The sequence below is a fragment of the Medicago truncatula genome, chromosome 1, assembly GCF_003473485.1.
Source record: "Medicago truncatula cultivar Jemalong A17 chromosome 1, MtrunA17r5.0-ANR, whole genome shotgun sequence".
Taxonomy (NCBI): domain Eukaryota; kingdom Viridiplantae; phylum Streptophyta; class Magnoliopsida; order Fabales; family Fabaceae; genus Medicago; species Medicago truncatula.
In genome coordinates, this window is record NC_053042.1 from 47,801,942 (window position 1) to 47,825,598 (window position 23,657).

Consider the following 23,657-nt stretch of genomic DNA (forward strand, 5'->3'; position numbering starts at 1 on the left):
GCCCCGTAGTTGGGTTTCTTTTTGATTAACTTGCCGTTTAAGACTTATGACTTGTTAATGCCTCATAGTTAGGTTGCTTTTGCCTATGTAATTTCTCAGACTTATGACTTATGACCTATGACTTTTGCCTATGTAATATTTCAGTTTCAATTTGTGTGTTCTGGCGTTTTTACTTAATTTTGTACCCATATGCTTCAAGGCTCAATTTGATATCTGATTAAACAATTCATGAACTTATTTGATGGTTTTTAATATAACGTAGGGATCTATTTGATAGATAGTGAAATAATTCAGGGACTAATATGATGGAAATATTATTACATAAATGTTACATTTCTTAATCATCTTCAACCTCTTTTCATCACCATTAAACTTGAAGCTTGAAGATGAAGCTCGACTTTCATAACTATTTTTTCCCATAATCCCACCCCCCTTCATTTCAGATTCAATTTCAATAGTTTTGCTTCAAGAAATTTTGTGGATTTTGGCTTTCAGATTCAATACGAAAAAAAATTAGGGTTTCAAGTTTTTTGAATTGGGGAAGAACTTGACCACTTATTATTGGAGGAAATTTAGGTGATTTTAGAATGTAGATTGCAGATTGTGTAATCAGGGTTTCAATTTTATACAATTGGGGAAGACCGAGCCATTGGGGAAGAAAATAGCTGTTTCGGAAGAAACCAAAAAAAAATTCTGCAAATCAATCAATTTAGTCCTTCGAAATGTTTGTTATTATCGGCCAAATTAGTCATTGCCTACGTGGCGCCTGACATGTGAGAGGTTAACGGTCACGTCAGCCCCGTTAACGCTTCGTTTGAACAGAATGACTAACTTGATTGACATTTAACAAATTCAGGAATTAAATTGATATTTTGCATAATTAAGGGACGAAATTGACCGATCTGTGAAAATTCAGGGACGAAGTTGATGATTCACTCGATATTCTTACATCTAATTTCAAAATCTACAAGAACATTGATTAATAATTAATGGTGTATTATGTCCAAAACAATAATTGTACTGTGTTTTTTTTTTGAAGGGTATAATTGTACTGTGTTTGACATCTAGTGACAAAACTTCTTTCTAATTCAAAAATAAAATCTAGCACAAACTTTCAAATTTTTTAAGTATTTTAAATTATTTATTTTCATGTTTAAATAAAATATAGTGACATTGATATTATTTTGAATCAATTATATTCATTCTCTCAAAAAAAATAAAAAAAATCATGTTCCACAAAATTAAGCGTATATACATATATACATGAGATATTCCATCTGTTAAAAAAGAAATACAAAAGAGATTCTTCTTCGATACTAGAATCTATACGGAAACATTATAAGCAAATGAAAATAAAATCAAACCATACAAACAATATAGTTTAATTTATTCAAATTCTTCAACATGATTGCGAAAAAGAAACAAATAATAAATAAATGAACAGGTCAAATTTTACAATAAAAATATATCTTCACTTTCATAAATATAGTAAGTAACACTGCATACAATGTCTCAAAACATGTCCCTATATATGAATAGAGACTACTAGAATATTCGGAAAGAATCAAAACGATGAAAAATTAAACAAAAAAGGAACAAAAGGAAATACACCGTTGATTACTTAATTGGTTAATGGTATTTGATGGAAACCAAGTCACATGTAACATCACGTTAAGTATAGTTAAATTAAATTTCTTCTAAGTAGCCGTCCAAAGCACTTTATAATAGCATATCACTTGCCGACACAGTAACGATGGTGCTAAGTGGGGCCACAGAAAGCATGCAATTCCATAATTAACAACACGTGTACGGTTCTTGTATGAAAGAATACCATTGCTTATGTTAATTTCTCATCAATAACATTTGTTAATATCATTATTAAACTGTAAAGTTGTTTGGTAACTGCTTTGTTTGGTCGTTGAAATGGACAAGTCTACCAATCATCGTGGCTATTGTGATTGTGTAGCCGACACCTCTTTATATTATAATTCATGGTAGTAACTTATTTGTTATGATTCTGGATTGTTCTTCTCACTTGTCAAAATTTTAAAGTCATTAGATATTTAGGATATTACATGTATACCCGTCCATAAGAAACATTTCTTGAGGTGTGAAATTGATTATTTCACAAATCTAATCTAATAATCATAATAGTATGATTGAATGTATGTCTGGTACTAAAGTTTTAGTAAATCCTTACCAACAAACAATGTGGGACTTGCCCTATTATGAGATGAGAATTCAAGTGAGAAAACTCGAAGATAGTTATACAAGTATATGGTTTCTATCATAGGATAAGCTATACCTCACATTGGATACGATTACTTGCATATCAAGTACCTAACTTTTAACTAGATATTCGAAATTGAAATAATTGTTTCCAACTACCGTTTTAAGTCTCTTCAATTGATGGAATGAAATTATTTTCACCTGAAACTTCTCGTGTATAGCCCCCTAGGCCTCTACAAGTTGGAGCATGGTATATGTCTACCATGTCCAACTTGGACATACAAACAGAAATGAGTAGTGTTAGCAACGCTCTCTTTTCAACACTCTCTCTACTACTCATCTTTTTATCGGCTTATATCATGGTGGGTCTCATGTTTTGGAAATGAGTTGGACAAAAAATGGTGGGTTCTACATTGGTTTCATCCAATAAGGAGAGTGTTGAAAAGAGAGTGTCTCTAGAATTCCTCAAAAGAGATAGGCTTAGGCAACATTATGACTTAGTAAGAAATCAACTGATTGAATGAGATGAAACTCGTGACAATTTGATGACACTCGTTTGGAGTGTTTCGCATATCAATTAGTGAATTAATGGATCCATAAATTAATTGATCTTTAAATCGAATATCAAGTTTTAATAAAAAAAAATGCAAATGAAAATCATTATTTTCAAACAAAATTAAAAGTTTTTTCGTTATTTCCTTACATGCATTATCTCTAGCTATTATTTTATCTTCACATCATTGCAGTAATTCACTTCAAGAATCTCTGATCTTTTTATTACAAATTAAAATTAACACATGCTTTTTAAAAATGAAAATAAAAACATTTTTGAATTAAATGAGGTCTAAGTATCCAAAGCAAACAACCAAGAATCCAAGACCCTAAAGAAAAAGTTGCTAACTTGTGTCTTGAGCACACATGTTTAAAAACTCAAAAGTAAAATTTAAACTTTTAAAAATTTGAATGCATAACTTCTAAAATATGGAGTTTTAAATTAGAGCAATGATATTTGTACAACCCTTTTAAGATAATTTTCGGCACAATCTTGTTATTCTCTATTTTAATTGGTCAAAAACAATAGAGAGAGAAAAAAAAAATATAGTGTGAATATGAGAGAGAAAATTGTCCAAAAATTATACCAAAATAGTTATACAAATATCATTTATCTTTAAATTAAGTTCGTTAATATATGTGATGGTACAGTTAAACATTCTCCTTAAAAAAATCATTTAACATAGCACCATTATTCCCCCTAAAATAAGGAAGGAAAAAGAAATTATATTTTACATAATACATAGCCAATCAAAATCAAACTCCTAACCTTAGGCATATTAATTAAGCATTGGAGGCCATGATATGCAATGGGTAACATGATGGCCATCACATGGATCATATGTAACATGGCATCATCATATTGATAGTGGCACCAATATGCAAGTAGCCAAGTAGGGTGATAGAAAATTCGACAAACTATACACAAAGCATGGCCACGCGCTGAGAATTAGATCTACTATGAAATATGAATATCTCTAGCTGCACTTTCATTGGGCCACGACTCAGCGAGTCAACACAGTGAACTCGTCTCCGAGTTGATAAGATAAATATCTTGAAAATTGAGCTTCTCCTCACACCAGATATTTCTTAGCTGACCGGTCTGCTGCCCGCTCTCTCCCAGCCACTCGTTTGCCACGTGTATTGAGATTGTGGAGTGATACGTTCTCGGGCACGGGCAGGAATTTGTGTGGGTCCACCCCTCTTGGTGACAACAAGGCAACTAGTAAACAAATGCATCCCTAAACCCTAACCAAAAAAGAAAAGAAAAAACAATGTCACATGTTCCATGTCACCATTTAAGAAAGAACAAACAAGTAAGTCCCACTTCAGTTTTTCTTTCCATTTCTACACCATGGTAATATTGGATCTCTTGTAGAAACTATCATTTGCAGATGAACCTGTTTCTCGAAATAATAGTGTCACTTAAATGAAAAGAATCATGACTCGTATTATACGTACGAGTACGAACATGCAATCAATATGTTCTTTGTTTGAATATGAATGTTCTAATTTAAAGTCGATTATCTTTTTTAGTCGGTAAATTTAATTTAAATTTGCATCATTTAATCTTACAAATGTACAACAAGTTTAAATAGATTGATTTTGAATGATAAGAAATCATATTTAAAACCCCCTCATGTGAAATAAAATACTTGCAAATGTTGTAATATATAAAACTACGGGGACCATTCATTCCAAAGAAAGTTTATAGTAGATATAGACATTTGCATTAGAGATGATCATGGGACCTTTATCTTAGTTCAAATTGACCTTATTTCTCCAATTCTTTAAGTTGATAAGGGGGATCACTTGGCATTCTAAACTGCTATGAATTTGGTAAAACTTAATAACAATTGGTTGATGCGGAGTTTGAAATGGATTCAAAGACGGTTGTGGATAATATCTATGATAAGAAGAATAACATTTTAGATTTTGATTCTATCGATGGTCTAATTACCTGCTCCCTCCGTCCTTATGTCTAAATCCCTTTTGCTTTTTTTCACATTTCTTAAAAAAAGTTATCAGTGTAATTAATGTGTTTGTTTTGTGTGTTAATATTATTAAATTGTCATTTGTTTGTATGTGTATTATGATCATATTTCAAGACAAGTTAGTAGTATTAATTAAGAGTGTATTTGGCAAAAAATAATAAATGCATCTAGTAATTTGAAAGGGGTTTACATTTAGGGATAAAAATAAAGTCAAATGGGTGCTTATGTATAGGGACGGAGGGAGTACATATATTTTGTGAACTTTCATTTTTTTTTTTTATCAAAATAATAAAATATTAAAGCAGGAGAGGCCTGAACCAATACAACAGAGTCACATAGTGTAAAACCTATGAAAAGAGAAACCGGATCTATCCCAAGAAAGGTAATGCCCTGAGGAACGATGTGTCAAAGACAGTCAAAGAACATAAAAACTAGTCTAAAGTATGACCATTCTTGGCCAAACAACGACTAAAAACTACTCTCTCTAAGAAAATATGATCAAAAGTATTGGTATTCCCAGATATTCATGTTAAGTTTAATAGGAGATAAATCATTGCATAAACTCACTTCCATTAATTCAATAAGTAGACGTGAAATTGATTTAATGTATGTTTTAATTAAGTAGTTTGTATATTGCAGGGGTATAAAAGAAAAAGAAAAAACACGGTTAACCGTCACTTGGTTTCTTACCAAAATGTGATTAGATATTTTCTCAACAGTTTTTTTTAACAAGTCAAAATGGAATATTTATATTACCAAAGGTGCTTCATCTCGTACAAGTCGTGCAAAAGAGAAACACCTAAAACAAATACAATGTCAAGTCATCGGTGCTAAAGAATGATCACCGCGAATTCGCGATGAAAGAAAAAAGCAAAATAATAACAAGAAGATTACAGCAAAACACTCATACAAGTTAAAGGGTGGCGCCACCAGTCATGGTAACTGATAACAAAAGTGGACATATTAGACTTCAGCCAAAGGAAAGATTGCGCGCCTTTTGACTTTGTCTGTTATGTTCTGCGAGTCCATAATCTTCTGTTAAAAAACTCTGCTATTCCGCTCTTTCCAAATAACCAGATTAATTTTTATGATTGTCAAACATACATCTTAGAATGGCTTAGTTAGTAAACGTAGTATAATTCAAATGGTTTGTTCAAATATGCACTGATCTTAAGGTTCACAATTGCATGAGACTAGGAGAATCTGTATTAAATTAATTGGAACATTCACAAGGGTGGGAATATATTATGATTGCATTTAGAACCTTAGACTATACATTGAAAATGATTTGGAAACATTTTAAAATCATCGATGAGTTCCTCTAAAAAAAAATCATCAATGAATTTTGTTTCATAAAAGATCATGATTCGATTCATACATCGTCTAATGTTGAAAATCAAAATACATATAAAGTTGATCATATATATATATATATATATTTGCATAATCTTTATATCTCTTTTACTTTCTATTTTCTCCAACTTAGATGCATTTTAAAAGTACAAATAAAATCAAATGAATCATATTTAACATCAAAATTTTAGTTTTAAAGTATCATGTCTTTTTATATATTTTAGTCTTAAGCATGCCTTGTGTGAATAAAGAAGAAAACCGCTACTAGAAAACCATTTCCATTTTCCCCTACTTCTTCTGTTGAAAAAGTTTGACTTAACTAATACAAAATTATGTTATTTTATATGTTAAATAAATTAAAGCTGCTTTAAAGAAAGAAGAATCAACCCGTCAAGTAGAGCACTAATTAGTGGTGGTATCTTTCAATCAATCAACACTGACTAACGTGTTTAATTTTAAACTATAAATTGCACTAGCCATTACTAAATCAATATGTTTCTCCACTTTGAACAAATTTTATTGAATGCTTGAATGTTCTTGTCTTGTGATATTTAATTTTTGAAAAAAAAAAAGGCAAGAGTGGCCAATAAAACTTAAGTCAACTAAAAAGCAAGAACCTATTAGCATTTGCTAAATATGGTAATAGCAAGACAAACTATGTTTACCATACATGACCAGTCAGCCCTTAATGGTGGCTTAGTGCCCTCCGAAAGGATGATCATGAAAGGTTTGCTGAACATTAATGGGTTCCTATACAACATTGTAAATTAGTTTAGGTTGACCTTTTGAAATGTTGGGATAGTGGGATTCACCTATATCACTTTCATGTGGAGTAAACACGTTTAAGATTAAGGAGTTATGATATTTTTTTGGTTTGTTTTACACTATGATTTATTGGGAGAATGTGTCATGTTTATTTGGAGTTCAACCAACTCCTAAGTAAAATCTGAAAAAAAAAATATTTTAATTAAAATTTGAACATAAAATTTTCCACTGAATCACTTGGTTATTACAAGTGATAATTGTGTTGTGACACTATCACGGCGATATTAGGGTTGTTTATCTCGAAGAAAAAAAAAAGATGGTTAAGGTTGTTCATGGAAAAGATGGTTAGAGTTGATTAAATTGTCAACTACATCTTTTGTGGGTGATATGTAAGTAATATTTTACGGGCCTTGAGATCTATCCTGATTAAATTATGCATTCATTTCATTATTCCTCTCTTATATATTGTCCTTTTGTGATTAAGCCTCTTATAGATAGTCTTATTCCACATAATAAAAATACCAATGAGTACTGAAATAAAAAAACAAATATACCAATAGACTTTTTTTCTTACAAGAAAATTCGGTTGAAAGTCCTCTCTAAGAAATCGTTCAGTTTGAAAATATAAATGTCTATTTAAACAAGTCTTATAAATTTTCTAAAACTTAAAAGAATATTCTTATATTTGAGGACAAAAATATCTAAGAACCTTTGAATGAAATGATTCAGGTTTAACCAGAGATTGCATGTTCAAGAAATGCAACACCACTAAAACTCTTGAGAAGAGCTCTGTTGTCTTTTTTTAAGGGAGATTTGTTGTCTTTTATAAGTTTATTGAAATTGAGATTGATTTTTGGAGTTACTTGTACAAGACACTACTGATTAGAAAAAGGAAAAAAAAAGACCCAGACACAAATATCTAGCACACAGTTTTTTAATTTTTTTGAAGAAATCTAGCACACAGTTGACACCACTACACACCGAGGCAAAGCCAACCCACTAACGCCAAGAACTTTATATTTTATTGGCTGCTGTCTCGCTCCAATTATTTCAACTTTTTGAACAACACCCAATATTAAAAGGGAAATGCTCACAAGTTGTTTAAAAATATTAGGGTTAATTGCAATTTTAGTCCTCCTATTTTTATTATTTTATAGAATAAGTCCTCCTATTTTAAAATTTGACAGTTTTGGTCCATCCATTATATTTTTGAACTATAAAAATATGATCTGATAAATTTTAAATATCGTGGAATATGATCTGAAGATGAAAAAAGATCAACATCCATAAATTGCAACAAAATTCCCTTAAAAACTTTATTTAAAACATATCATATCACAATATTTTAGACAAAAAAATTGATACAGGATCAAAATTGTCCAATTTTAAAATAGTGGGACCAATTTCGCAAAACAATAAAAAGAGGGGACCAAAACTGCAATTAAAGTGCCAAGAGCAAGTTCAAAATTTGCACAGTTTTTTTTTACAAAAAAAGATACACAAATTTTCACTATGTTTAATTGCAATTTATATTTGAAAAGGTAATCAGACGACAGGTTAGAAAAGGCTTACACGGGACAATAACACTGAAAAGAAACTACAAGGTCTTCTTGAATGAGGCTTATGCTTGAGTGCAGACAGTGGGAGTGTTTGTTGGTTTTGCTTGTGGTGTGCAAGAGAACTAGCTTTGTTGTAGGTTCCAATGGATATTGTAGATAGTATTATATTTTGATGGAAATGAATGGCATTAATGGTGAAACAAGAGGGAGATTGAAATTTGGTTGTGGCAAGAACAAAGTATTTGAACATGAATAGGGTATTGTGTAATGTCCAGATGGGCGCCATTTAGTGTGCAACCTTAAGGTGATGCCAATTGTAAATGCAAATTCCTTCAAAAAAAAAAAAAAATTGTAAATGCAAATTGGATTACGGCTAACACAAAATTTCCCACTTCATTCTCTAAAAAAAAATCTTCCCACTTCATGACTTATATATATTTTCCTAGTATCACATAGTCTCTACTAAAGCTCCACTCGAGCCTCAAGCTTGTGTTAAACAAAAACAACAAGTTGCCAATCTACATAGGCTCAACACTTTCTTTGAAAATGTGGAGCGACTCGTCATTGCATGGAGAGATCTTGTAAAAAAAAAAAAGTACCAAGCCTATATTTGGTAAATTAGTATCACAATGGAAATGTCAGAATAACGGGAACCCACCGTGATTTTTCAAAAACTACATAATGTAGCTTCTACAAAATTATGATGGATCACCGTGATTCTGACATACTCTCTTTGATATCAAACTTACGCCAAATGAGACAATGAGTTCAACGGTTCAATGATCTTGATCCCTAAACAAATAAAAATTCATGAAGAATGATTGAAGACGAATAAGAAAGAAAGAACGCAACGATCGACAACAGTTTCATTTTTAAATTGGGAGAAGTAACATGAATTAGGGCATAATTTATTTTATTGTTATTTTAATTTAATATTATATTTGAATAATAAAAATATTTTTAAAATAAAAGTTAATGAATAAATAAAATTATTAATGATATGGAAATTCAATGCGACCAGACAACTGGTGCCTCATCATTAATGAATAAGGCACATCAGCAAAATTGATTCCAAAATGAGATGGAGGAGAGAAATTTTAAAAAAGATACATTTAAGTAAAAAAATTAAAATAACGACTTTAAACATCAATCATCCCCAATACACATAGAGTATAAGGAAGGTAACATAACATTCTTTTAAAGGAAGGTAACATAACAAATATATATATATATATATATATATATATATATATATATATATATATATATATATATATATATTTATTTTTTTCCTATCAATTTTTAATATTTTTTAAAATGTAAAAACACCATGTAATATAAATATTATTTAAATTTGTGCAAAAAAATAAATATATATTATTTAAATGTATAATCATATCATACCATAATTATAATAAAGTAAATTTATTTGCTGATATGATAATATATTTTTTTTTCCTTCAAAAAATGATAATATATTAAATTGTAAAAAAATGATAATATTGTTTTTTTGGTGGTGGCCGGGATTTAAACCCCGAACCTTGCATATCAATTGAACTAAGCACACGTGGCAAATGATAATATCGTTTATGTAAATTTGCAAACGTTAAATATTTATCTGAATTTCAATTCTATGTAGTAGATATAAATTCAATAAGAAGTAATATAAATATGAAAGTCTGATAGTAAAATATAGTGATGTTACTTAATATGGTTGGGACAGGGCATGCATGCATGCATGAATGATACATACATAGATATAGCACATGAGATGGCGTGGATGTCTGAGAGGAGAGGAAAATATCGCATCCACGTATGCAGTCGATCTAGGCTTCTCATTACAAGGCTGTTAAAGATCTTCTCTCTCCACTTGTTGTATTCTTCTTCTATTCTATCTATCTATCTAACATCTTCATTTCCAAACTATAAACTTACCACAACCCTCTTTCTATCATTTCTTTCCTCCTTTTGATCATTACACAATACTCTCCATTCTCACACTTACATCTTCTCATCCTATCAATTCAGAAAATTTCCAATTAGCTCTACACACAGCTCAGCTAAGCTAACCCAGGTACATATTTTTCTTTCTATTTTTTTTAACACAATTAAACCATCAGTTTTCAGGTTATGTGCTAATTTCTTATTTCAGTTTCATCAAATTTTTTACTTTAATTTCTTCAAAAAATTTCTATTATGAATCTGACTTGTTAGATATATATTTATTTTCTTAATTCTTTTTTTATTTATAAGCCTTTAAATATTTAGCTTACATATTTACTTTTTTATATTCTGTAAATTTCATTTTGCTCTGTTTACCAGGACTCTGTTTCAGATTCATCCCTATCTTCATCATTTCAATTTTTTAAATTAACATTTTTCACAGTGAAAATAAATTTAGAAATCAATAACAATTTTGTTTTAAAGTTTGCAGATTCAATCTCAACATAGCAACCTAGTAGTTATTGTAGTGAAATAGCTACAATTTTCTATGAGATGCATTTGTTTGTCTTATTCTGTCAAATGAAAAAAATTTGAATTATTATTTTTTGGTGGATGATGATGAATTGGATACTAAGATGAGTTTGGTAACACAGGATTTAATACTTGATTGGTATCATGTTTTGGATGGATTTGGGATAAAATTGCTTTTCATATATAATCAGAAGCTAAAGGATTCAAGAGTTGAAAGTTTTTGATGACTTCTTCTTCTATGGCTGCTACAAGTGAAAGGTGGATTGACCGTCTTCAATTTTCTTCATTATTCTGGCCTCCCCCACAAGATGTTCAGCAAAAAAAGGTATCATTTTAATCTCTTACCATGTTTTAGGAAAGTTATTTTCTTTACTTTTTTCATGTATATGTATTTTTTTATTAAATTTTTATGAGTTTTAATATAAAGTTTGCCTTAAGGACATGATGGGATGGAAGGATCCTAATTATTATTATTTTGTTGAGTTTGAAGATTAGAAAAAGTTTTAAATATGCATCTAATCATATTTTCACAAAATATCGCTTTGTTATATTACTTCATAAAATATCTTCACAAATATCTAATGATGAGATACGATTGGATGTATGTGTAAACACTAAAACATTTTTATAGTTAGTGTATCGTTTTTAAACTCACTCTATTTTGTTTAATGATCCAATGTTTGATAAAAATCTTTTAGAGTTTATTCCAAAAAAATCTTTTAGAGTACTAGGGAATTGAAAATTTTATATCGGTATTCTTCAAGAGGAGTAGCAGATATGGAGATGTTGTTAAAGAGACATATACATACAACGTCACACAAACATATGTAAATAATACATGATGATGTGATGTGATATTTCAGAATCTATGCATATGCTACAATCAGCAGGTCTTGGCGTTGGATGAAGATCAGACAAATACATATTTTGATTTTATCAAATTGGATTTAAAATACAACACAGGATATGAACTGTCTGATCTTCATTGAACAACTGAGATCTATCGACAGCAGGAATAATTTGTTTTGTAACTTTCTAGTTATGGCAATTGCAAACTTTGAAGTAAAACAAAGTGTCCCAGAAATGGGGTGATATAAGCATTGACTTTGTGGGGCCAATTTGATTACAGTTTTAGCAAACATTTACAAGAAAAGAAAAGTTGAAGTAATCTTACAATCAATTATGAATTTTCTAAATAATAGTTTCTTGCATAAGTTGAAATTAACTTTTGCACCTTAACCTTTTCAAAACACGCTGCATATAACTTCTCCATAAGCAGTCATAAACTTATAAGGACTTTTTTTATAAGTTAAGAGTCAATTACTTATCTCAGCTGATGCTTCCACTAGTTAGAGCTAATTCTGACTGAGCCGCAGTGTTTTGTCAATGTGGTTTCACACAAGTTTCCCGCGTATTGACAATCTTTTCTAAATGTATCTTGCTAGGTAGAAAGCAGCAGTGTTTTGATCATTTGTTATGCTGAAAATAATTGTTTCTTATTCCATATGAAAGCATTTTATGGCTTCTAGAATATTGGAAGCTCACTGTAACTCCATTTCATTGGTTTATATGATGTTGTTTTCTGCTTTTCCCAGGATCAAATTGCTGCATATGTTGAGTACTTGATTCAGTTTACATCAGAACAGTTTGCTGACGATATTGCTGAGGTACACTTCTATTTACTTATTAAAATTGTGATTCTTATTTTTTGTGGTGTTGTTTTTGACATGAGAGATCCAAGAGTTTTTATTGAATGTCACTCACTGTTCTGTATTACTTTGACAGTTGATCCGCAACCGTTACCCGTCGAAGGAAATTATTCTCTTTGATGACGTTTTGGGTATTTATGCTTAATCCCATGTTAGTTTAAATCATGCTTGAGTCGACAAGAATATCACTCTTTCTACTTTATGTGTGCTAACTTCTCTATGTATTTACTTGTACATCCAGCAACATTTGTCCTTCATCATCCAGAGCATGGGCATGCAGTTGTACTTCCTATTATTTCGTGTATTATCGATGGTACACTAGTCTATGATAAGACTAGTCCTCCATTTGCTTCTTTGATATCTTTAGTCTGCCCAAAAGATGAGGTATAAATATAATCCTTGCCCGGTATTCTTATTTACTTTGTATATAATTCAATTTCATATCAATAAATCCTTTGTTTGTGAAATATAATATTTTTGCTTTCTGTTTCTCTGTTTATTAACCAATTACTTATAGCACTTATTCAGTTTCAGTATTAACAAAGAGACTCTCTATCATTTAATTCCTTCTTTTCATGGTTTTGCAGAATGAATATTCAGAACAATGGGCTCTTGCATGTGGTGAAATTTTGCGTATTTTAACTCATTACAATCGCCCCATTTACAAAACGGAAAGGCAATCCAGTGAAACAGAAAGAAGCAGTAGTGGCAGCCATGCGACAACTAGTGAGCCACTTAATGGGAAAGCTGTCAATAATGCTTTGGCACAACAAGAGAAAAAACCTATCAGGCCCTTGTCCCCCTGGATTACTGATATATTGTTAGTTGCGCCCGTAGGCATTAGAAGTGACTATTTCCGGTGGTAAGTATTTTTAGTAATATAAACCTAGTAAGTTATGCTTGTATTTGTGTATGTTTAGCTATGTCTGCAAGTTTTAGGGGTACATGGTCAATTTTTGTTTAGTTTAACGTGTTACCTTTAACTAATGTATATTGACTGTTCATAAGTTTCAGAAATCAATGATAAAACAGCTTAGTTTATTTGCTTTGCATCTTTTTTGATTTATCACTATAATGTGTAATGCTTTTGGGTTTCGTAAATATTTATGCTGATGTCAATGAATATTGCCGTGCATTAACAGGTGCAGTGGTGTTATGGGCAAATATGCAGCAGGAGAACTCAAGCCTCCATCAATTGGTATACTATTTTTATTTTTATTTTTTTATATTTTTTTTATGTTAATACAGAACACTGTTATTTCATTGAATGGTGTTTATCCAAAGTATCGCGTAAAGTGGAGAATTTGGTTGAGTTGAATGTCTATTTTGTAACAGTTAAATGTAGTTCAACTACTGCTATACTCAATGTTTTTGTTCACAAGTTATAGTTTATGTATACGGTTAATCATTTACAACGAATTAGGCATCTGTACTTTCCATTAGTGTTCATCTTCTCCCTTTTAATTTCTCACGCCTCTCTTCCATCTGCACCTCATTAACCCACCATTTTATCAGCTAATCCACTTTTTATTCAGTAAAATCAAGATTATCATTTGTTACTTTCCTATCGATTTTTATGTTTTTGTTGTGACTTTTCTTTTAGCTACTTCCCGTGGTTCTGGGAAGCATCCTCAACTCGTGCCTTCTACTCCCAGATGGGCTGTTGCCAATGGTGCTGGTGTTATATTAAGTGTTTGTGATGATGAAGTTGCTCGCAATGAAACTGCTATTTTAACAGCAGCAGCTGTTCCTGCACTTCTGCTTCCTCCTCCAACAACAGCTCTGGATGAACATCTTGTTGCTGGACTACCAGCTCTAGAGCCATATGCACGTTTATTTCATAGGTTATTTTCACCGCAATACCTTTATTGTTATTAAGTTGTTCATGTGTTCATCTGCCTAAGAAAATGTGTATACCCAAATTTTGCAGATACTATGCAATTGCTACTCCAAGTGCTACACAAAGACTTCTTCTTGGACTTCTAGAAGCACCCCCGTCGTGGGCTCCGGATGCACTTGATGCTGCTGTGCAGCTCGTGGAGCTTCTTCGAGCTGCTGAAGAGTATGCTTCTGGCATAAGGGTAAGTATAATCTTCAAAGACAGAGAATAGCTGTGATGCTGGCATTAATGGTAACCGACATTTTATTATTATGGGGTTTCATTAATAAGTTTTGAATGGAAGAAGAAAAACTTAACTGCTATACCTAAATGCACAACCCGAGACAAGTGTGGATAAGTTGCTAGTTTTTTGGACTGGAGAAGAAAAACTTAACTGCTATACCTAATCATATGCATGAGTTTGGCCTTTGGAGGGGGAATGGAATGGATGGGTGTTTTTATTTTAAGGAACATACCCCTTATTTAAGAATTTTCAAAATGACAGATTAACAATGTGCATAGATAACCCAACTCCTAATTTTTTATTATACCAGTACTGTGAATTAGGATTCTAGATTAAAATTAATACACTAACAGAAACTGACATTAATTGTCAGTAATTGAAAACTAACCTAACTGAATTAAAATTAACAAACACTGGAACACTGACTAATTACAATACTGAACAGAATGGAAGCCCTTACACTGCATTCTGACTACATTAACCCTTCTCATATATATTATATATGTGCCTAAGTTGAATTAAAAGCTACCGGATGGCATACTATTAAGTATTTTGATGTGTTTTTCTTTTCTTTTCTATGTTAATGCAGCTTCCTAGAAATTGGATGCATTTGCATTTCTTGCGTGCAATAGGGACTGCAATGTCCATGAGGGCTGGCATAGCTGCTGATGCTGCAGCTGCTTTGCTTTTCCGTATACTTTCACAGCCAGCATTGCTTTTTCCTCCTCTTAGACAAGTTGATGGAGTTGAAGTTCAGCATGAACCTTTGGGTGGTTATATTTCATCCTACAGCAAGCAGATAGAAGTTCCTTCTGCTGAAGCCTCTATTGACGCTACTGCCCAAGGCATTGCGTCAATGCTTTGCGCCCATGGTCCAGAAGTTGAATGGAGAATTTGCACCATTTGGGAAGCTGCTTATGGCCTGATTCCTGCAAGTTCCTCAGCCGTTGATCTTCCAGAGATCATAGTTGCAGCCCCACTACAACCTCCCATACTATCATGGAATTTGTACATACCACTACTTAAGGTTCTGGAATATCTTCCTCGTGGAAGCCCGTCAGAGGCTTGTCTTATGAAAATATTTGCTGCTACAGTGGAAGCTATTCTTCAGAGGACATTTCCACCTGAGTCCAGCAGAGAACAAAACAGAAAAGCAAATTACCTCTTTGGTCTTGGTTCAGCCTCTAAAAACCTTGCTGTGGCAGAGCTTCGTACTATGGTTCATTCACTTTTTTTAGAATCATGTGCATCTGTAGAGCTTTCTTCGCGCCTACTTTTTGTTGTCTTAACTGTCTGTGTCAGTCATGAAGCCCAATTCAGTGGAAGCAAGAAGCCTAGAGGTGAAGATAATTATTCAGTTGAGGAAATCATTGAGGACTTGCAAGCAATATCAGAAATCCGTAAAGAAAGAAAAAATAGGAAAGTGAAGAAGCAAGGTCCTGTAGCAGCATTTGATTCTTATGTTATGGCTGCTGTTTGTGCTCTTGCCTGTGAGCTTCAGTTGTTTCCTTTGATGTCACGGGGAAATAATCATTCAGTTTCCAATAATGTGCAAGATATAGCCAAGCCCGTTACACTACACGGATCATCCCAAGATTTGCAGAATGGCCTAGATTCGGCAGTCCGCCATACTCACAGAATTTTAGCAATTTTAGAGGCACTATTTTCATTAAAGCCCTCTTCTGTTGGCACTCCTTGGAGTTACAGCTCAAATGAGATAGTGGCAGCAGCTATGGTTGCTGCACATGTTTCTGAACTATTTAGACGGTCAAAAGCTTGCATGCATGCTCTGTCTGTTCTGATACGTTGCAAATGGAACAAAGAAATTCACTCCAGGGCATCATCATTGTATAATCTCATAGATATCCACAGTAAAGTTGTTGCATCTATAGTGAATAAGGCAGAGCCATTAGAAGCCACCTTAATTCATGCACCTATTTACAAGGACGCCCTTGTTTGTCATGACGGTAAAAGAAAGAATCGGAGTGAAAATGGTAGCTGCTCTGACCCTGGGCAGACATCTATTGTACCTTCGGCAGATTCAACACCATCAAAACATATCCATAAATCTGGAAGAACTCCATGTTCAAATGAAGAAGCATCAGGGTATAACTTGGGTAAAGGTGTCACCAGTTTCTCGTTGGAGGCATCTGATCTCGCCAATTTTCTCACAATGGACAGGCATATAGGCTTGAACTGCAATACACAGATCTTTCTGATATCCATGCTGTCTGAGAAACAGGAGTTATGTTTCTCTGTAGTTTCTCTACTATGGCACAAATTGATTGCATCTCCTGAAACTCAACCATGTTCTGAAAGCACTTCAGCTCAGCAGGGCTGGAGACAGGTATAAATTTAAAAATTCTACTGCAGTAACTTTCTTTGTTAATGATGTATATGTGATGTTGTGGATCCAATTACCTTTTTTTATGTTTTATTTCCTCCGTAAAGATTCATTACTGATAATTTTATGATTTAATGTTATGTAGGTTGTCGATGCATTATGCAATGTTGTATCAGCCTCGCCAGCAAAAGCAGCTACAGCTGTTGTTCTTCAGGTCTAAAATCTTTGTCTTGTTATGAATAATTTTATAAATTACTTTCCACTGCTTGGATATCCATTTGTTTAATAGACTGCAAATTTTTATGAATTACCATTTCTAATAGCTGGCAAATTTGGGTTTTAATGTCTACAAATATCAAATATTTGATGCTCAATACCTCACCTAACCAGAGTTTCACAGTTGTATATATTTTATATTACTATCATTTCAAACATTCACTCGTTTCGTCTTTTCTTGGCCTTGTTACTTGTCAGGCGGAGAAGGAATTGCAGCCCTGGATAGCCAAGGATGATGATCTAGGTCAGAAGATGTGGAGAATCAATCAGCGGATCGTTAAATTGATAGTGGAACTTATGAGGAATCATGATAGTGCGGAGTCATTGGTAATTCTGGCAAGTGCATCAGATTTACTTCTACGAGCCACAGATGGGATGCTTGTTGATGGAGAAGCTTGTACTTTACCACAGCTGGAGGTAGAATGTTACAACAGTTTATTCTCTCTGATTTTTATTCATAATTGACCAAGTTAAATTAGGTTCTGCCTCACATAAAACCAAAAAACTGCCTCACTTCTCACTCCCACGAGCACATTAGTGTTTCTTATAAGACTTATTGGCCATAACATTTATTTTGTATAGTTCTCAGTTTACTCCTTATATTTGTATGTCATTAACTACATCAATTTTTTTCTAACTCAGACAAGCATATCCTATACTTTTTTCTGATAAACGTTTTCCATGGTTCTTTCTTAAAATGAAATTGAAGAACTAAAAGGTCAAAGGTAATTTCATGCTGTATAGCAGACTACTTATTGAAAGCATAATAGAATTGAAGAAGTTCTTGCAACCAAGTATTTAGGGTGTACTCAACTATTAAATTAATCTAACACATCATTTTATAGCTTTTCAATTAGAAAACCATAAAATTTAGATCTTAGAAAGTTATATCCAGCATTATTCTAGTCTCTAAATATAAACTGTTCAACAAAAATAGTTATTTTGATTAATGACTAGCTATTGAATTGAAATTTCATATACTCGGTTCTATACTGAAGCTTTGCTGATGTTCTTATTCTATGTTAATGATAATGACCAGCTATTGGAAGCAACAGCTAGAGCAATTCAACCAGTGCTTGAGTTTGGAGAACCAGGATTGGCTGTAGCAGACGGCCTTTCAAACCTTTTGAAGGTAAACAGACTTCCCTTGTTGAAAACTATTAATTTAGCTGAGATATGATGAATGAAATATGTATATTGTGCTCAACTGCTCTATCATTAAATATGGCTCATGATAGGACAATATTGTGTTGTTGGATCCATTTAACTGATCTCAGCTATTTGGATAATACTTTGGCCATCTCGTAATTACGCATTTGATTCTAGATTACCAAACAGGTTTTATGTGCTGTCTTTTAGTTCTACAAATTTTTTGACTGATGATTGTGTTGTAAATATACCACTTGCAGTGTCGTCTAGCAGCTACCATTAGGTGCCTTTGTCATCCAAGTGCACATGTCCGTGCTCTGAGCGTCTCAGTTCTCCGTGACATTTTGCATACTGGTTCAATAAGGTGTAGTCCTAAACCACTGCGGATAAACGGCAGCCACAATCCCTCTTATCAATACTTCAAGTTGGACGTCGTTGATTGGCAAGCTGACATAGAAAAATGCATGGCATGGGAAGCTCACAGCAGAATTTCTGCTGGATTGCCTATTAAGTTTCTTGACACTGCTGCCAAAGAACTAGGCTGCGCTATTTCCGTATGAAATGGAAATGAAACCATCTTAGTCTGTGACCATTTTTCACTAGACTTACAGAGAAACTATTTATGATTTTGGAACTAACAGGTTTGCATATATGCAAACATCATTCTGTTGGTCGTCATAAAAAGCCGCAGTCATGATTGCAGTTTGTTTATAGAAAGCTCATTTTGTATTATGTATGTGCTCTACGTAGACACTGAGCAAATGTTCACCACGAACTTGCTAATGACTGTGCTTTTAATATAACAGACATGTACAGTTGTAAAGACAAGATGTAACCGGGTCTTTTTTATTATCCTTGTCCCATTTTGTGTAATACATATATGTTGATAGTGTGTCGTGAAATTAAATTCTAATTGTTGTACTAATGTGTGTCCAGCAACTTTGACTTTGTCAAATTTTTTTAGTTTTGTTACATGCATTCTTCTTTTATTGTCAGATCGTAAGATTTCATGTTCAATTCTCATATTGAGATACGCATTAACATGTTAAGCAACCAATAACTAAACGGTTTGAAAACAAATTTTTCACTATGGTCAAAGCTGGACCACACAAACGCAGCAATAGATCATAGACAGTTATTTTTCCCACCCGATTATCGACTTATAGGTCGGTATGATGAGATCAAAGATGATGAAACTTTTGTCATCCTGAATCTTACCAAAAGTTGTGAATAAAATTGTGGATGGCTCAACAAAAAAAAGGTCTAAAAGTTTCATCATCCATGATCTCATCATACTAGTCTCGGTCATAAGCAGGTATTCTTGCGAAGAGATTTTCACAGGAATCCAATCCTTTCCAAACATTCACTCAAGGCGATCCAGGTCTTCAAGTCCATCTGCTAGACTATCTTTAAAACTTTCAAACTTGAAAAACAAGGATTGAATTGTTCGCTTGATAAAATAATGGTCATAAAAATCATTATCCAGCTCATATTCAACCCAACATATTTGATACCAAGATACTAAATCGAGACCATGCCAACTAGGTTCATTTGAAACTGAAAATTAAAAAAAATATAGTCGTGAAAAACTTTGCTGAATATTGAAACGTTAAACAACTCTAAACAAGGAATAATGACTTAGCAACAACAAAAACATTAAAAACCACTTGGGTTGGTCTAATGGTGTTCACTTTAATCTGTGGAGTGTGATCTTCTTCAAGATCTCAATTCAATTTTCTCTGGTGCCAGTTTGAATCAATTTAACTTAAAAAAAAAAACATAAACACGCTAGCTTAATAGGAATATATCTTCACTTATACTATAGAACAAATGGAGCTAATATTAGCAACTAAAAATAGATCTACTATTTTTTTTTCTTTCTTTCTAAGTCTTTCTCGAAATTGCATCCAATGTTTTTCTTTCTTTTTAAGTCTTTCTTGAAATTGCATCCAATGGCTAGTTTTGAAAACGATCCAAGATTTAATTACAAAGATATATAGATAACTCTACATTGCATAGCGAACAAACACATACTTGAAATCTTTGTAGTTATAATTCTTAAGAATGATCAATCATTTTTATTTTGTAATATTAAATTTTAATATACCATATGTTTTATTTTGCATAATTTGAACGGATGTAATTTTATTTTAAAATAAAATCTAGTGAATTTTTACATCAAAATCGATTCAAATTGCATCAGTGACAGACAGTATGCATAAAGTTGAGGAGAATTGTTTCGTAATGACCATTTTACCATGAAATATGTTATGACATTAATGGTAAAATCGTCAATCTCTATACTCAGCTTAAGATATATAGCCCATTCTCACAAACCCTAAAATTTCTTTCGCATTCTCAACTCCCTCTTCAACAAATCCTCCGCAGTTAGGTTAAAATGGTATGTTCCCGTTCTCGATTTCATCTCTTTCTTCACTATGTAGCTGTTTCACCACTGATTCTGTAATTTTTCGTTATGTATTACAGTCTTTGGTTGCGAACGAAGAATTTCAGCACATTCTGCGTGTGTTGAACACAAATGTTGATGGAAAGCAGAAGATCCAGTTCGCAATGACCTCAATCAAGGGTATTGGAAGAAGATTTGCTAACATCTGCTGTAAGAAAGCTGATGTTGACATGAACAAGAGGTTCGTAGTTCCGATTTTGCTCTCACTTTTAAAATCAGTCAATTTTTTTTGTTATAATTAATGGGTTTTTTGAGTTTTATTGATCTCACATTTAAAAATCATATTTTTGATGTTGATATTGAAATGGGTTGTTTTTGTTGTTGGATTTTTAGGGCTGGTGAATTGAGTGCTGCAGAGTTGGATAATATTATGACAGTGGTTGCGAATCCTCGTCAATTTAAGGTTCCAGATTGGTTTTTGAACAGAAAGAAGGATTACAAGGATGGGAAATTCTCTCAGGTTGTCTCCAATCAACTCGACATGAAGTTGAGAGATGATTTGGAGAGACTCAAGAAGATCCGGTCAGTTGTTACTTCATTGTTTATTTCATTATGGTTTTTGTGGTGATTATGTCATTGATTGCCTGTGTAAACTAGATAGATGATTCTCACTAAGTTGGTCTTCATATTTTTCTAAATCTTGAGTGTAGGTTTAATTTAACATTTTAAAACTACTATGTAGGAATATCAAAATTGAGATTTAGAAGTAGTAAGATGATGGGACTAATAACCATTGCTTTGATGGTTGGTGCTTGATGCTTTAGCTTCCTCGATAGTGTTTGAATAACAGAACGAGAATTCACTATTGGAGAATCTAAAGCTCATGCACTACCACTGATGCACCACCACCGCATTGCTTTGCTTTTGTGTGATGCTTTAGCTTTCTCAATAGTGTTTGAAAATAGAACAGTGGGAAGAGTTATCAGTTTACTTGAATAATCAAATGGTTCCCATAAGCTAAAACACGGGCAATAGAATTGGGCCAAAAAGTAGCTGGCTCTTATCCAATGACTTGTATTTGGTTTTCTCTTGGCTAGATAGTCTCACGTTGTCTTCCTCGCATTTTTTACAATGTATGATATTCATATTGATATAGGGACTAATGTGTAGTGAGATGAAGTAACACAATAAAATTTTAGACTGTTTGGATAAACAGTTTAATTAAGCACTTATGGCATAAGAAATAAACATACAAGTGCTTATATGTCAGCTGTTTTTATAATAAGATGAAAACAATTTATGGACATGGCTTAAACTGATTTTACTAAAATTCTGTATTCAATAATATAATGGATGTATGTTGAGAAATTGGGCATTGGCTGGTTAAAATTTTGATTGTCGTAACGCTTAAAACTAACATCCTTTCTATTGTGCAGGAATCACCGGGGTTTGAGGCACTACTGGGGCCTTCGTGTTCGTGGTCAGCATACCAAGACTACAGGCCGCAGGGGAAAGACCGTTGGTGTCTCAAAGAAGCGTTAAGCCGTGATGTCCTGTTTTGGAGATTAGATGATTTTGAGGCATATTTTAAGCACATTAGACATGTTTCATATACCGAGTTTGTATGGTTTTTAATTGAATGCATTGGCAATTTCAATTTTGTTTGGTTTGTGTTCAAGTGCCTGATTAGTTGAATGGTGTTGGTATTTTTATGTCTACTTTAGCATTACTAATTTGGACACCACGTGATAATGAATTAAAGATAGAAATACTATTTTGAAAATGGGTATTTAATTTTTTAAAATTTATTTTCAACATGAATTAGATGATATTTAATTTCAACGCAAATTAGATGATATTTTTATCAACGGTTCCTTAAAATTTGCTCTTTGGGTACTTGATTGTACCTTTTTTATCCGATATATTAGTTTACATGTAAATTGTCTATTTTGATCTTAAATATGTTTGCTAATAGAAAAGATAAATGGAAACTAAGGAAATTCCTCGAAAATTAAGGAACAACACAAGGAAATAGACTCCTCTACAATTGTCAGAAAGTAAACTCCTTATAAATCATGCTTGCCACCATGACCAACATTTTCAAGATGGTTGGCACAGCAGTTGTCTTCTCCGTAAATATGTTTGATGTCACAATTCTAGTATTGTCAATTCATGAGAGATCTAAGCCAATGGAGGTTGTGAGTCAATCTCAACAATGACGAGAGAATGTGTTGTTAGATTCAATCTGCTTGCACTTCGACAACGTCCGAAGCTCAACCATAACTAAAAGCATAACGTTTGCAAGAGAAGATTTCAATATACATGCCTTTGAACTCTGATGAGACCAGACCACCACAAGTTGTAAATTTGGTACCATCAAATTAAGTTTGAAATGAGTAGGAGGGGATGCCACTTCACACTAATTTTGTGCTTCATGTAAACTACATTAGATGAAGGGTGAAAATGTGGTGATGAATCCAATACCTCTGAAGATTACTTAAAAATGAGACGTCCCTCAGTAAATAAGGTTGAAGAGAAAATTATGTGCCAATCTTGAACTGAATTCAACAAGGTTGAATAGAAAATTTACAACCAACTGATTTCTTGGGAAACCGTCAATGTCCTTGTGATATACTATATTAATTTGGCTAAATGTATGCCGACGACTTTTAAGTTTAATGTTCGTATGAAATTAGTTCATTTAGTTTTTTTTAATTTTATT

General features: G+C 32.7%; 2 protein-coding genes across 5 annotated transcripts; both read left to right on the top strand.

Annotated features, from left to right (window-relative positions):
- The first annotated feature begins 5,210 nt into the window (after positions 1-5,210).
- Positions 5,211-22,647, top strand: LOC11428006 (40S ribosomal protein S18). 2 transcript variants are annotated; one of them, XM_024786093.1, is made up of 5 exons: positions 5,211-5,216; positions 7,210-7,212; positions 21,016-21,176; positions 21,329-21,517; positions 22,372-22,647. In XM_024786093.1, the coding sequence occupies exons 2-5, from the start codon at positions 7,210-7,212 to the stop codon at positions 22,475-22,477; spliced, it is 459 nt and encodes a 152-aa protein (XP_024641861.1). In that variant the 5' UTR covers positions 5,211-5,216; the 3' UTR covers positions 22,478-22,647. The 2 variants fall into 2 exon arrangements, with proteins under 2 accessions (XP_024641861.1, XP_003592049.1); XM_003592001.3 differs by lacking the exons at positions 5,211-5,216; positions 7,210-7,212 and adding an exon at positions 20,773-20,929.
- On the top strand, positions 10,328-19,500 carry LOC11410562 (protein GIGANTEA). 3 transcript variants are annotated; one of them, XM_024786082.2, is made up of 14 exons: positions 10,328-10,526; positions 11,050-11,252; positions 12,523-12,594; positions 12,713-12,787; positions 12,878-13,020; positions 13,224-13,498; positions 13,779-13,834; positions 14,240-14,480; positions 14,567-14,717; positions 15,349-17,106; positions 17,249-17,317; positions 17,578-17,796; positions 18,419-18,511; positions 18,789-19,500. In XM_024786082.2, the coding sequence occupies exons 7-14, from the start codon at positions 13,792-13,794 to the stop codon at positions 19,086-19,088; spliced, it is 2,874 nt and encodes a 957-aa protein (XP_024641850.1). In that variant the 5' UTR covers positions 10,328-10,526; positions 11,050-11,252; positions 12,523-12,594; positions 12,713-12,787; positions 12,878-13,020; positions 13,224-13,498; positions 13,779-13,791; the 3' UTR covers positions 19,089-19,500. The 3 variants fall into 3 exon arrangements, with proteins under 3 accessions (XP_024641850.1, XP_003592048.2, XP_024641844.1); XM_003592000.4 differs by having other exon boundaries at positions 12,713-12,767; XM_024786076.2 differs by lacking the exon at positions 10,328-10,526 and having other exon boundaries at positions 11,086-11,251; positions 12,521-12,594; positions 12,713-12,767.
- Positions 22,648-23,657: the final 1,010 nt, after the last annotated feature.

What these genes read in the sequence shown, in the direction of transcription:
- LOC11428006 (XM_024786093.1), top strand. An exon ending in GATGTTGACATGAACAAGAG is followed by an intron (nt 21,177 to 21,328) that starts GTTCGTAGTTCC and finishes TTGGATTTTTAG; the next exon opens with GGCTGGTGAATTGAGTGCTG. An exon ending in GAGAGACTCAAGAAGATCCG is followed by an intron (nt 21,518 to 22,371) that starts GTCAGTTGTTAC and finishes TCTATTGTGCAG; the next exon opens with GAATCACCGGGGTTTGAGGC.
- LOC11410562 (XM_003592000.4), top strand. Translation starts at nt 11,151, where the DNA reads ATGACTTCTTCTTCTATGGCTGCTACAAGTGAAAGGTGGATTGACCGT. An exon ending in TTGCTGACGATATTGCTGAG is followed by an intron (nt 12,595 to 12,712) that starts GTACACTTCTAT and finishes TTACTTTGACAG; the next exon opens with TTGATCCGCAACCGTTACCC. An exon ending in ACTCAAGCCTCCATCAATTG is followed by an intron (nt 13,835 to 14,239) that starts GTATACTATTTT and finishes CTTTTCTTTTAG; the next exon opens with CTACTTCCCGTGGTTCTGGG.